Raw genomic sequence first — 14,476 nt, 5'->3', positions numbered from 1 at the left:
ATCTCCGTTTACGTTCCACCGAGCAGCTAACTAATTGTTCTTTTCCACTGGTTTTACCAGATGGTAGCAATCTAGACATCTCTTCAAATAGAACTGAAAGAGTTTTCTATTTTCCGCAGTAGTATCGACACAGTGCGTTCCAAACACTCAAAACCACACAATCGAATGACGTTTCGTTAATGTAAAATCGCCGCCAACACCCTTCCCTTTTGAAATTGTGCAAGGGCATGCGCACAACACACTAATAGCCCTCTTATAAGTCTGTCCCCAAAATATCGTCACCATCATGAAGGGGTGCCGTCAACATAAACAGAGAAAAGAAGGGCAACAAACGAGCTGTGTGCTATTCCGGCTATCTTCTCTTTTCTGCGCTGGAAGACCTATTCTGCGGATGTAATCGAATTACATTAGGCTAGGAACGACCTTCGGCATAGCCTTGACCTGCTTACTGGCATAAGCCCGACAAACACACGCACACACCTGCCCTATATTCGCTTTAGAAATAGGTGATTGACTTGTTACGTTGGTGAGTGTACTAAATTGAGGTTATACTACTGTCGACGTTCGAGGTCGCCTCTCCACGGTCAAGGATTCTGTCGAAGGACAACGAGATACATTCAAGGACGCTGTTGAGAGCCTGGAGTGAGTGCGAAGCTGATAAGAAGGCTAATATGCTGTGAGTGATGCAAATGAGCGGGACAGAACTTATCAATGAGATTTGTTTGAGTAAACGCGAAATGATTTCTTTCTTTATGCTTGTTTTGCGATTATGAAAACTGAGAAAACACGTCAAACACTTATGCTGTCTAGCTAAGTCCTAATAATACTTACCCTACAGTTTTGAATGTCTACAAGAAGCTTTAGCAAGGGCAAAAATAACGCTCCTTTAACCAACATTCACTAACTACTACATAAATGCATGCTTGAGAATAATTTTCTAAATTAAGTCTTCTACATATGAAACCTATTTCCATTGCCTTTCTCTAATCGCTTTAAGTTATGTATGTCTGGTTAATATGCTTTGCTTTGTGTTAGACAAACGTGCAGAATCGTTACCAAAAGCCTTATTATGTTAGCGATGAAAACACCTTTTTGAACTGATGCTATCTTCAATATTCCATTACCGACTATTAGCTACCGATCGACAACACAGAACCCAACACATCAGGACGACAAACCCAACAAACGGAACATCACAGCAAGAGAGCTACCGCTGACAGCGAGTGCAAACGTTGAGCGATGTACAGAAATAAAATGAAGCCAGTGCAAAAAGATGCGTTTATGTGTGTTCAAAGGTGCAAGCCTGTGATGCTTTATTCGGTTAAGATTCGTCAGAAACACAACAAATATGAAAGAGAGAGAGTAATGTGGTAAAACTAAGGCTTGTAACAGTTGTCCAAAAAAGCGTCTAAAGCGACGATCAAATTGTGCCCTACGAGCCTTGTATTAGATATATGTGCTGTGTCGACAACCGATTGGAAGCGACCCAGTTTTTGCAGGATAGCAAGGAAATGGAGCAAGAGTTTTACAGGATAGTCGAAAAAACTGCACCTAACACACATACACGCACACAAACGACAGCCATACATGGACCATACCGCATGTACGGCTGCGGTGCACGTCGGCCAAATGCGTCGACATTCAGATGATGCCGATTGTCAATCGTTTCAAAATATCGTCAGCCCCTCGCGCTATTGCCTTCGTGGTGGCGAAGGTGGCGCTGGCACTGGTCAAGCTTCCCACACCGCTCTCACTGCCACTGCCCACCGCGTAAGCGATGGTGGACGTGCCGGCGGCGGGGCCGTTCGTTGTGCGGTCCCGACCGAAGAAATCCACCAGCCGGTAGAACCCATTCAGCACACCGACGAAAAACCGATACAGCGTAAAATTTCGCACGACATTGCAGATATCGAGCAGGAAATCAATCAGCCAAGCAATGAAACGAGTTATGCGAGCACAGCGACACTCTTCCCGTACCACGATCACCTTCTTCCGCGAACGGTTGAGGCGACCGCGCACCTTCCGGCCCGGTACTATCGGTTGCAGCTCATTCTCTTGCAGCCGCTCCTTGCTACCCTGTCCGTTTGTCCTATCGCTACCGTCTTCATTTTGCCTGCCTGGTTGCATTCTAGTGTACGCGGCTGCCCTACGACCCCGTTGCCCAGTGCAGCGACTCCATGGTCGCTGGTGCTGGTTCGCTGCCTGGCTTTCCATTTCCGAACGTCTGCCTAGGGTGCTAGCGCAACTATTCGTACTACAGCTAATTGTACTACCGCCCTCGCTGTCACTACCGTCCTCACTATAGTCACTGTCGTGCTCATCTTCATCATACGCTTCCGTCTGCCCTTCTTCATCGATGCGAGCATTGGGAGAAGAAGGTTTACTACTTTGTGCACGGTGATGCATCCGCTTACCTCGTAAATCTTGGCACTTGGCAGCGGTCAGCACCGTGCCCGGCTGGCAGCGTAGGACCGACTCCAGGCAGCGGACATTCTCCCGGCAAGTGGTGATGATTTCGCTCTAGAAATTGAAAATGGAAAATGTAGGAAATTTGTTAGAGATTCGACCGGAAGCTTCAGACATGGAGCTATTAACACACGATTAATGAACAATGGCGCATGTGTGGTTATGGTAAAGTCATGAGAGTGAGTAATATGACGAACAGTTAGCAAATTATAGCCTATCGAACAATACATTTTCCAATTACTTATTGCTAATGGTTGATGATGAATAAAGCCGATATAAATTATCTGTATGAGCGCATGATCATTTTCAATATTATTATTTAGATTAGAAATCCACCGTACGATAACTATTACACTCGACAGTACACCTGCATGGGGTGCAGAGCTGTATGAAAGGCGGTGCGCTTCATCATTTTAGCAAAAAAAAAATGGCACATTTTCACCATTCCAAGGCCTAATTAATTTAAAGCATTTCTATATTAGATCAAGTGAACGTAGCAGTAAACGAATATTTACAAAACTTACTATTACGGGTATCCTTGGCAATGATTTATCTACGGGAACAAATCACACTCATACGCTAAAGGAAAAAAATTAAAATAATGTGCTCCAGCGAATGGAAGCAAATAACGCTTCTGGGGAATTCTTTTCTCGATGGAAAATGCGGAAAAACGTTTAACAAATTAAAAGCAAAACTTTCTTACACATTTCCACTCAAACAGATAAAGCTCCTACTTTCTCTATTTACATACATAGCTACACATACGTGATGTGTTAAAATGTTTCATTTATATTTTGATGTACTTCGTACCTGTACCGAAATGTGGTCCCTTGGTTTTTCTCCCCACATGCACAACATCAGTGTTTTTTCCCCCCTAGCCCTGTTGTTAACCCCATTAAACTTAGCTACTTATACACTCTCAACTTTTACCATAACACAGCTCCCAAAACACACAAACTAAAACGAACAAAATAGCGCTGATACAGCAGCAGTGGACACATGCGTAACGCAAGCATAGATCACAGTAATAGAGAAGCAACATTCTTACGTAGTCGTCCGGCTTCAGCAGATGGCACTTGGCCTTCAACGCTTCGGTGTTTGCGAATCGGATCTTGCTCTGGATCAGCAGCTTCTTCACCTCTGCCTCCATGTCCTCGTCGAACTCGTTGTTCGAGCTGCTGCTCGTTTCGTGCGACAGCGAGCGCACGAATGCGGCCGACGAGTTGTGCTTGTCCACCGAACGCAACGAACGCCGACGGGGTCCACCAGTGGAACCAGCGTTCAACCCGTTCGGTACGTTCGATTCAACCATTGTTGCGAGCGGTGTTGCCTCGAGGAACGAAAGCGAACCGTGCTTTCGTGCACTCACGTTGGCCGACGATTGCGGTGGGCTGCCAGATTTACTGGACCAAGAATTCATGTTGTTGCCTGTGTGTTGGGTAATGATAGAAACGAAAATAAGATCGGAACCTCAATATCTCAACACAATAAAGCTGAACTTACCATATCGATCGTCCATTCGGTACTCATCCAATCGCTTTCGACGATTAAGCGAGTTAGTATTGATCTCCAACTTGTTGGCCGATTCTGACTTCAGACGGAACCGAGGTGGCGAAAGTGAGTCCATGTTAGCCGCCGACAGAGACGACGATGCACAGTCCGACTGTGAGTCGATAAAGTTCCGATAGTCATCGCCAAAGTCAAGCAACCGCCGGGCCGCATCCGTGTCACGGTCTTCCGAGTACGGTTCGGACATGTATTTTTCCTGATAATTATCCCACGCCTGTTCCGAGAAGCTGCTCATCTCCTCCGTGCCCGTGCCGGTTCCGTTCAGATCGGTTTCCGTTTTCTCTACACCATCTAGATTATAATTAGCAAGTGCTGCTAATGATCCTAGATTGAGACTGCCGCACCGTGTGCGTGTCAGTGAACCGATCCGGAACTCGGGCTTCGCCATCGGGCACCCGAACTCTTCTTCACTGTCCTGCGAACGTTTCGTCGACCGAGCCGACGTCTGCCGTACGGAGGATGACTTCCGCGACGAAGAACCGGACAGTGAGGACAACGTAAGCAAATCGTCGGATAGCCGCAAACGACCAGAAAATGACTCCGACTTTAGCAACCGCCGACTGCCACTGGTAGTGATTGCAACGCCCGCCACACTACTGTTGCTACCGGAGAGTTGGATCTCACGCAACGGTTGTCCACTGCCACCGGTTAATGCGTTGTACTGTAGTAGTAATGACTGCTGCAACAGATGCAATGTCGAGGAGCTGTGCTGAGGCGGTTGCGATTCATCCGAGCCTGATTCATCGATACGATTCTGTGGACAAACAAAGAAACGATAAGGAAAAGAAAGAATTAGAATATGGAAAATCATACTCTGTTAAGCTGTGTATCAAAAATACCGATGTCACTCACGAATCAGAACCATCTGTCACACTCTACGTTATCTGACCTGCACTGAAGGCGGCTTAGGTTTCGCAACGCAATGTTAACGAAATGGAATATTCTCGTCACGTTTATCAGCAGTGCAAAAATGCAACAACAAAATTTGCTAATGCCATGGTGCACATTATTTACTTTTTTATCGCACAACCACCAACAGAGTGTGCTCAAAATAAAGAGATTTCAAAGACAAGAATTTGCAAATCAACTGTATAACGACACATTGGCAGTATTGTGCAGCTGTTTGAAACTGAAAACCTTTCCATTATATATGTACGATGATATCATTACTTCAATAATGATGCCATTCTTTCCAGATATTCCTTTTTAATGTTTACTTCCATTTGCACGAGACTACTTTTCATTTTTAAAAGCTATTCAAACACTTCCAATAAATTCTTATATCACCTTTTTAACACATTTTTGGCACTAAGTTCGAAATGATGTAATCTTAACCACAGCAAACCAAACAAACGCCTGCGTTGTAAACACTTCAATAAAAAAAACATTTTCTTCACAGGAAAACACAACCCAAAATTGGAAAAGCACAAAATATAGACCACAGCTACCGCCAGTATTGTGCAACGACCTCACCCGCCATCTGGATGGTTCCGAAGGCTTCGTCCGAAACCAATTTAAACGTCCAATACAATCCGCTACGGCCGTAGGCATCGCCAATCGCAAATGCCATTAATTCACCTTCAAGAAAGACGCCGCACACGTGCACCATTATTTTATTGCACATGCACAGTAACGCAAAGCACTGTTATAACTCCCACCTTCGCAGCAACTCACCTTACGACGCGGCCTTAGCTTGCGCTTCTTGAGCGAACCCTTGCTTTCGGAGTTGCGCACGACGGTTTGCTGACTGGAGGTCGGTTTCATGCTGCCGCGAGCTCCAACCATCGACGAACCACTGCGGGACATCGTGTTCAGTGCCGATTCGCTGATCGAAAAGTTTCGATGATCCGTCAACGGTCGGTTGCTGTTGTCATTACCGTCACCACCACTGCTGCTCGCACCCTTCTGATGGGTGGCAGGGTCTGTTGCACCGCCGCTTCCACTGTCCGTTCCACCGTACTGATTAATTTCCACGCCGGATGAATTCAGCTGTGACATGCACGACACCGACCAGGGCCGATCGGTAGCTGAACGGTGCGGTCTACGCTTCACTACCGTTGATGTGCTGCCGCTGTTAGTAGGACCACCGTGTGCAACCGAAATAGGTAGCGAAGGGCTTGAGCTAGCGGCCGTTACTCCTGCTGCGGTTGAGGTGGTCGTCGTCGTCCTCGTCATTGCGGCAGAGCTTCCGCCTTTCGAATCGGTTGCAACGCCTTCATCGTCGTTAGAGACTTCGTTTGAGTTCTCCGACGGGTAGGATGTGCCATCGTTTAGCAACTCCTGGGACGTTTGGGTCTGCTCACCCTGCAGACAGGTGGCAACCGAGTTGGCCAAACCTTCCGAGCTGTCCGTGTCGCGTGCGATCGAATCCGAATCGGTGTACTCGCCGGATGCTTCACAGTCGGTCGTCGGTACGGAGGCTGGTAGCAGTGGAGCCGCCACCGGCGCATCCAACGGTTGCTTCTCAAGCCATTCCTAGTGGACGGGGAACAAACAACAAAAAACGAAAGTGGCACATTAGCAAAACAAGTGTTTACAATTTAATCAGCTGTTTCGTTCAACAAGCGCTCGCCCCGCTCCACGACTCATCCACGGCACGGGGGAGTTTACTTCGATTTACGACGGCGTTAGTCAATGGAACTAACAAGTTATCTCTTCCCACCTAGTACTAGTCCCACCATCGAAAGAAGGAAGTGTTCCACGTTCGTTACGCGTTCGGTGAAAAGCCTGTCGCACCAGCGTCGTCATGCACACTTACCTCGATCAGATTCATCTTCAGATTGCTCATGGCTTTCTCCGCCTTTCGACCGTGACCGTGATGGTGGTGATGGTGATGATGCTGGCTGTGCGCGGTGGCACCGTGTCTCGGTTGGGGTTCGTGCGATGCAATAATGCTCGCAATACCAACGCCCGGTCCGACCCCAACACCTGGCAACGATGGCAACGATGACGTTTGGTGGTGGTGTGGCTGATGATGGCTGCTGTTGCTGTTATTACTGCTGCTATTGTTCGCACTGTAGTTATGATGGTGATGATGATGATGATGATGGTAGTAGTTGGGATTTTTCACCACCGTTTTCGGCGTACTGCCCGTGCCCGCCGCAGCCGCAGCAGCAGCTGCAGCTGCGTTTTTGGCGAAAATTTCGTCACGCACCAATGCTTCGGCATGCAGCACTAACCTTTGGATCGAGCTGGTTGCATACTGCGGTGGCTGGAAATGGAGAAAAGTCGCCCAAAGCACAAGCGCGAACAGAAACGCATAAATGAAAGAGAAAAATAAAAGTGAGAAAAATGTGTCTTTTCAACCGCATCCATCAGTTCCGCAGTTTGGTAGTGAGAATGGAAAATCTCTCACTCGCACAGAGACCCAAAGCGAGTCACTTATTCTACGGGCACCACACATTCACTGTATGCTTATCGAAGCCGATCGAAACGATTGCAAGTGTATGGATTTTTATCGAAAAGAAAGCACCATTCAGTATGCAACTGGAACGTTGCGTCGCGAAAGTAGCTAACTGATGCGCACACTCACCCTGTGGAACACACAGCTTCGTGATGTATCTAATGCCACTGCCACGAATAGATAAGATAACCGTACCAAACAAAACAAAGAGACCACACAACAACCACAAACTACATACACCCGAAGGTTGTGTTCTATCGAACTGTTTCCACGCTTTAAGGGTTGTGGAGCAGTTTTGCGGTTTGCACACTTGTCACAACGACGAGATCTGCTTGCATACTGATGAACCGCTGCGACCCATAGCGCACAGATGGTTGCGCATGCATATACGCGTCTCAGCAACACCATTTATTTCTGTGGAACAAACACACATTTTGCCACACTAATGACGTTGATTATCGAAACATTGCCAACACCACAGCTCCACCTGAACCAGCTGAATCTGGTCGCTACATCCGCATCCGATAGGCGACACATAAAGCCGGCGGTAGGAGGTGGTCTCCATTTGGTGGAGATGCAAAAAAACAACGAAAATAATTGCAATCAGCTACGGTACTCACACACATAAATACAAATGCTCCGTTTTTGCTCGGTGTTCGGGGTTTCTAACACGCTTGTGGCCAACTGCACGTAGCACAATTTGTAAGAAAAATCGATACATTACATTGTTCGAAAAACGTGCATGAAGTGGAGAATAAGCTTTAAATAAGCACAAGAAATGCGGGAATTATTTTTTATGGATGATTGCATATAAGAGAACGAGAACACGAGTAAAAGCAAGCTGGTTAACATTCAACAAAAAACAAACGAAACTATTTAACGAACTAACGACCTATCAAGAGAGTGCTGCTGTTTTTACGGGCCTCGTACAGTGTTAAGCATTCAATAGTCAACGCTCAAACAAACCCTTAAGCAGAACGATGCACACAAAATGCTAATTAAACGACAAACAGGGAATAAACGTTTCACACAACATACCTTCGATCTCTTGGCACTGTTGACGCCATCAGCGCTTTTGCCAAAACTTCCAATCGACGTCATCATCAACGATCGTCCTCCGTTGCGTCCATTCGGCGTGGAAGATCCACCTTTTTGTGTCGTGTCCCGCGAAAAATCCAAACTCTTCTTCGACTTCGGTTCCCTGCCGGCGGTCATCTTTAAGGCACCCGTTCCCAGTTCTTCCCGCTGATGCTTATCCACTTGAGCTTTCGGTTTGTTTTCCTTCTCTTCTTCGCCGACTTCACGCGCTTCTTCACTACGCTTTCTCACTGCTAGCAGCTCATCGTCATCTTCCTGCTCACCATTATTGTACACCCATTCGTCGTCACCTTCGGACGAGGAAGCGGACGGTGAGGATGTGCTGGGTGACGATTCATCCGACTTGGTTCGTTCGCTCGAATCCTTGTTCAGTTCCGAGTCCGTGTCCCGATGTTTGAAGTAAAACGTGGCGCAATTTTTCGATTTACGGTTTGACCGGTTAAATTTGGACGAATCGCTCACTTTCGTGCGCTTCTGCTTGCCCGATGATCCTATCGGTGAGGACGATTTTACATGGCGGAGTGACGCTCCTTTGCTGACAGCACGTTCCGTGTGTTCCTTGACGGTTGCACTACCATTTACGAGTGCATTATTGTTGACCGTGTCGAGGGTGCTGCTCAGTAGGGTTCCACCGTCCACCAAATCGCAATCGATGATTGATTTATCGCTCTCTTGGGTTGTATTGTTGTTGTTCAGAATGTTCTCCTTGAGCACGGTCGCTGCGTTGGCTGGGGTGGCTTCGGCTGCTTTCGAGCTGGTCGTCGTCAGTGTCGTGGCATCGGAAAGTGTCGTGGTCGTTGAAAGGTTGTTAATATCTGCTTCCATCATAAGATTACCCGAGCTAGGTGAGGATGCTGATGCTACTACGCTGCTGCTAATGCTACCCGTACCCGGGTGATATTGGAGGTCCTGCTTCTGGCTGCTACTACCGCTACTGTTATAGGCGTTGCCCGCTCCACTGTAGGCAATAATGTTGGGCACAATTTCACTATCGCTGCCTTCTGAATCGGCATCGAAACCAGCGTTGGATAGCTTCTTTACCTTAACCCATTCTTCCTGCAAATAAATATAAAGAGAGAGAGAGAGAGAGTTATGATGAGTAACATTTAACAACGAAGAACTTTTTACGATTGTACTTACATTATTCAATGTCTCGATGTGATTAGAACCCTGAGATTTGATGCTAGAGCTACTAACGCGGGCTAGTTTGTTAGCAGGCTCTTCATCCGTGTCCGACAAGCTCGCGTTATTATCAGAGCTCTGTGAAAGGAAGAAAATCTCCATCAATTTACGTCCAACATCGCCATTTAATAAATGTTTAACTACTTACCGAAGTCTTGCTATCCAATAATCCTTCCAAAAGGCACTGTATCTCAAAGGCTTTCAGATAGAGCAGATGATAGCGTCGCTCTAATCCTTTCACTCCACCGCCTCCGTTCTCCTTGCCCTTGCCTTCAGCGGTTGATGCTACACTATTACTATTATGGCCACTGGTGGTGTTGCTGCTTCCGAGCGATGCTTCGACTTCCGGCGTGAGGGATCCCTTGCCGGATGTAGACGAGGCTGATTTTCGGTCACGTTCGTAGCTCCGAATGCAAGCTGCTACTGCCCGGGAGTTCGATTTGATTTCACGATAAATTTCCTGCAATAAGTCGGATAAGAAGGTACAATTACAATTTGAACCATTTAGTATTGGTGTCACATCCGTGCGGCGAGATTAGCTCAAACCCTCTGTACCAGACTCTTGAAGCACCGAGAACTCTAATCGATTCAACGCGCGATGGGTGATAAGTTATCGTACATTATTGATTCCCGGTTTATATAAAACCTGCACTGCAGTATCTCTGTGGGAGTAGCATGCGGTGGTGTTAGGCGCTTGCGTCTATTACGAACCGTGGCAAACAACACGCTCCCTAGCTATTCGCGTCTCTGGAGCGTTTTCCCATTAGGCTTATCTGAACCAATATCGTAAATTATTATCGATCGTATTGAAAACCATTGGTGGTTCGTTGGGGCGTCAAAAACGCATCGTTACCTGTCATCACGAGTAGCTATAACGTGAGGCAAGCATATCTTCCCTGTTCGGCGGCCTATCCCATTCAACGGCGAATAACAATGCGCGATCGGACGTTCTCATGTGTTGTAAACTGTAAAATTATGTAAATCAGGTTCCGTTTGCCACTGGGACAACTGGGAGCCAAACCCTCAATCCAGCGCGCTTCTATACATATTAACCTTGGTGAAAAACTGAATCGACGTATACAGGGCCGTTTTCGAGCAGGCTAATGGGTGCGGCTTTCGGCGGGCCATCATCAATCGGTTAATGGAACTATGCTGGCGCGGTTCGCCTATTTTATTCACCGAAAGGCTATCATTTTCGGTAATTTTTACGCTACGCTGGCCTGTTTTTTTTTTTGCTCGTTCAAAGAGTAAGGTGGAATGGAAGAGAGAGAGACGAAGGAAAGGGGTGGAAAAATGGAAACGGGCGCATGTCTAAAGAGGCGAAACGATTTATGAGTGGTTAAGAAACGAACGCGCTCGATCCGAAAAGTTCCTTCTTTTCCGGGTGTATGATTATTGATGGAATTGAATTAGAACGCAACCTTGACAATGTTTGGAAAGGAGTTTTTACACATAATGTTTAAGCTCATTGCTTTCATTGTGATGATAGGGTAAAACATGGGTGGGTTAAATGTTGTGATTTCTATAAGCAGGAAATACTTGCACATTGGCTTGCTTCGGAGGCACATATTTTTCATCCAGCCACCAATTTTACAACCATCTGCCACATTAGCGCCTATTAGGACCCTGATTTGAAAGGAGGACGAATAAAACGATCAACCCTGCTGTAAAGCTAACACTGCTGAACTATTTTCTTCTGTCGCCCAACCATGTCCATAAGTAAAGGCCGGCCGACATTGCTAAAGTGAAAGTAACCTTGTTGCGTACGGTTCAATCACTCACTCATTTCCCATCAATAAATTCACTAATTGCACGCCCCTTGAGAACCGAACCGCCACTAATTGGACCTCTTTCACCAGGTCTACAAAAAGGTGCCCGCGGCTCAATTGCGATGTGCTTTTTACCATAGCCGAGATACGGTGAGACCACCCAAAACGGAAGACTTTGCAGGCTCTGTCGGTCCTGGTGAAATTGGTGGCAGGTGTGAGATTCGGCCAGTACGTAGGATCATAAATTAACATTGGATATAGTGTGGCCGAGCGAAAACTAGGTTAGGCTCGTTCCCCGCTGTTTCCGCGAAAAAAAAAACAACCAAACATAGCCCAAGGAGCGTGTTTTTTCTCCCTCACTGAAATTAGATCCACCCCTATGGATGTCGATGCGATTTGTGACATTTTTGCGAGTCATTCCACTGTTTCGATACACGCCTTTTAGGTAGGTTGAAGCAGTAATAATGAGATTTTGCTACAGCTTTCAACTTGTTCACATTGAATCGGTCACACAAACTGTCAAGGAATGTCCGTATGAAATTCGCGATCATTCTCACTTTTTTCGACCTTGTTGAGCGCATAATGTAGGCTTTCTTTTGCCGTAACTCCTCCACAACATACACGATGACTTACGCAGGATGAATTGAAGATCACAAACAAACCCCCGTAAAAAAAAAAACAAAGCAATTAGTTTTCCATCTTATGAAACCAACGGGCCGACGAGACTTATGACGAGACCATAATGGACCATGATCAAAGATACATACATTTTCTGCTCACCTCCAACTCATCGCTAACGAGCGAAGAAGCTCGTTGTGGATTTTTAGACAGGTGTGATTTATTTCTTTCCGCCTGTCTTACGAACTTTTTTGTTTTCGTTTGATAGTGGCCCCAACGATTGGGGCGGAAAAATGTGCAGGAAAAATCAGACATCCTGCCTTTGTTAGTTTACCACCATCTGGGACGGCCACCTCCAAAAAACTATCGCTTCGTTTGGACCGAAATTGGATCGATTACTCAACGCGGAACAGCAATCATTTGTTGGATTTGGTTTGTGTGTTTTTTTTTCAAGCTACATTTGGATTTTTCTCAGCTGTTCAAGACGACTATCTTGACGATATTATGCCTTTTCTTACGAATCTTTCCTGCGCTGTGGGAAATATTTGCTTGTGTTTTAAAGTTTTTAAAGATCGACAAAAATATTTACCATGACGAAACAAACGGACTCCCACGAAAACAGGAATGTGCGAGGACGCAATACAAATTTTACGACTGAATCTATGTGCTGATATATAATCCCTAGAGACACTGTACGAGAATGCGTGTCTGTGTCTTCGTCTAGACATCTCTTCATCTGTTCATCAAAAACATGAGTTCTTCTAAATTATTTCATCGAAAAGACATACTCAGTATGTACGTTTTCGGGTAATCTGAAGACTCCCACATTCCTACATGCTGTTGAGTAGAGCCGCAGGAAATTTTAGCCAAGACCAGAACTCGGTCCAGTTTGTTGGTAAATAAACAAAGACTTACATCGAGCTCTGCTTGAAGCCTGGGAAGTGATGGTGTCGATCGTCGGTGAATCGTATATCTTCCACTATTCTGCTGAACGAACAGCATGATTAGTGTGTTCGTGGCTTTGATTGCGAAAATCTCACCCCAAAAATGTACCCTGCTAAACAGAAACAGATATTCTTCAACGAACCTCCCGAAAAAAAAATCTCCCGAAACACTACACCTGCCTCCCACTACCTGCTACACAGTGTTTAAAGTTTGAGATCAACAGAATGGTGGCAATCGCAAAATCTCGTGCCACTATATCGTACACTACCATCCATAGCATAAACACCCCATAAATTAGCTACCACCCAGCAGGCTTAGCACGTCACAGCTCCGGGAGGTGCAAGGTTTTATCTGGTACGAACCGAAATTTCCTACCAATATTACACATTCCACACTTCCATCGGGCGGACGGGCGTAGAATAAACGGCGACACGAAAACTCATCTCATCACATCACGGAGCACCGCGTTTGCGTTTTTATTACGTCGATATGGGCGCTAAGAACGGGTCGCAAACTAACTCAAACCTGCGCGGTTTGGCGGCACCACACACACGGAACGAACGACATGGACGAAACTTATTTTTGGATTTTCACGGACAAACTGTTTGGCTTCCGCATTTAAAAGAAGAAGCGATCTTTCATTCGGTCGGCCAAATGTCCACACAGAATTGCCGATGAGGAATGTCTGAAGGTCTTTCGCACAGAACTGAAGCCGAGTGAAGCCGATGTTCGATGCGAGCGGGTACGTACAAGTGGCATTGCGTACGTAACGCACACTCACCAAACGAGACAAACGAGCAAACCCTTGGCCGTTGTAAAGTTTTATGATTTTTGGAAAATAATCACATCATACAGGAGAAAGCAAAACGAACCCACTCACAAATATGAATAGGAAATGGAAACTTTAAGGAGTGAAAGAAACTATCACATCGCACTCGACGTGACGTCAGTCCACGGATAGGAGGGTCTTACGTCGAACAGTTTCCCCAGGCACCAAGTTCGCCTCTTCCATTGGTTTCTATGTTTGTTTATCTTATCTCAAAAGCATTTGCATAATTGGCCTAAGCTGTGAGGCATGCAGTTGTATCTAATTTTTGCCCAAGGGCTATCGGTTTCTTTATCGCCGCCGAAGTCACTCCTTTCCATCGTGGTAATGCTGCTTCATGAATCACTGTACGGTAAAGCGTTGTATAGATGATGTTGATGCTTTAAAAAAACAAACTTCCTTTTGTTTCCCACTTCTGAGGGCCGAGCACGAGCAATACGTAGGGGGTGTTCAGAGGTCACAACCGTTCAACTGACAGTAACATACAATTTATAGACCTTCGAAACCAGCACGCGCCCAGGCTTGATCCTGTCATTACGGATGCACCCCGAGTGTGTGAATCATCTATTTTTATGAGTGGTTTAAATGCTGCGTTGCATC

At 46.1% G+C, this 14,476-nt stretch overlaps 1 protein-coding gene across 1 annotated transcript in view; it reads right to left on the bottom strand.

Moving 5' to 3' along the window:
- LOC125763352 (klarsicht protein) overlaps nt 1-14,476 on the bottom strand; it is a 161,759-nt gene that overhangs the window by 4,720 nt on the left and 142,563 nt on the right. The window contains exons 5-12 of the mRNA XM_049426408.1: nt 9,867-10,178; nt 9,677-9,796; nt 8,477-9,592; nt 6,794-7,246; nt 5,710-6,510; nt 3,970-4,789; nt 3,515-3,894; nt 2,415-2,520 (exon numbers count right to left, since the gene is read on the bottom strand). Of these exons, the coding sequence (XP_049282365.1) occupies nt 2,415-2,520; nt 3,515-3,894; nt 3,970-4,789; nt 5,710-6,510; nt 6,794-7,246; nt 8,477-9,592; nt 9,677-9,796; nt 9,867-10,178 (4,108 nt within the window). The remainder of the gene's footprint in view (nt 1-2,414; nt 2,521-3,514; nt 3,895-3,969; nt 4,790-5,709; nt 6,511-6,793; nt 7,247-8,476; nt 9,593-9,676; nt 9,797-9,866; nt 10,179-14,476) is intronic.

Source organism: Anopheles funestus, chromosome 2RL (genome assembly GCF_943734845.2).
Source record: "Anopheles funestus chromosome 2RL, idAnoFuneDA-416_04, whole genome shotgun sequence".
NCBI lineage: Eukaryota > Metazoa > Arthropoda > Insecta > Diptera > Culicidae > Anopheles > Anopheles funestus.
The sequence above is the reverse complement of the archived record's forward strand: the minus strand, read 5'-3'. Positions and strand labels throughout refer to the sequence as shown.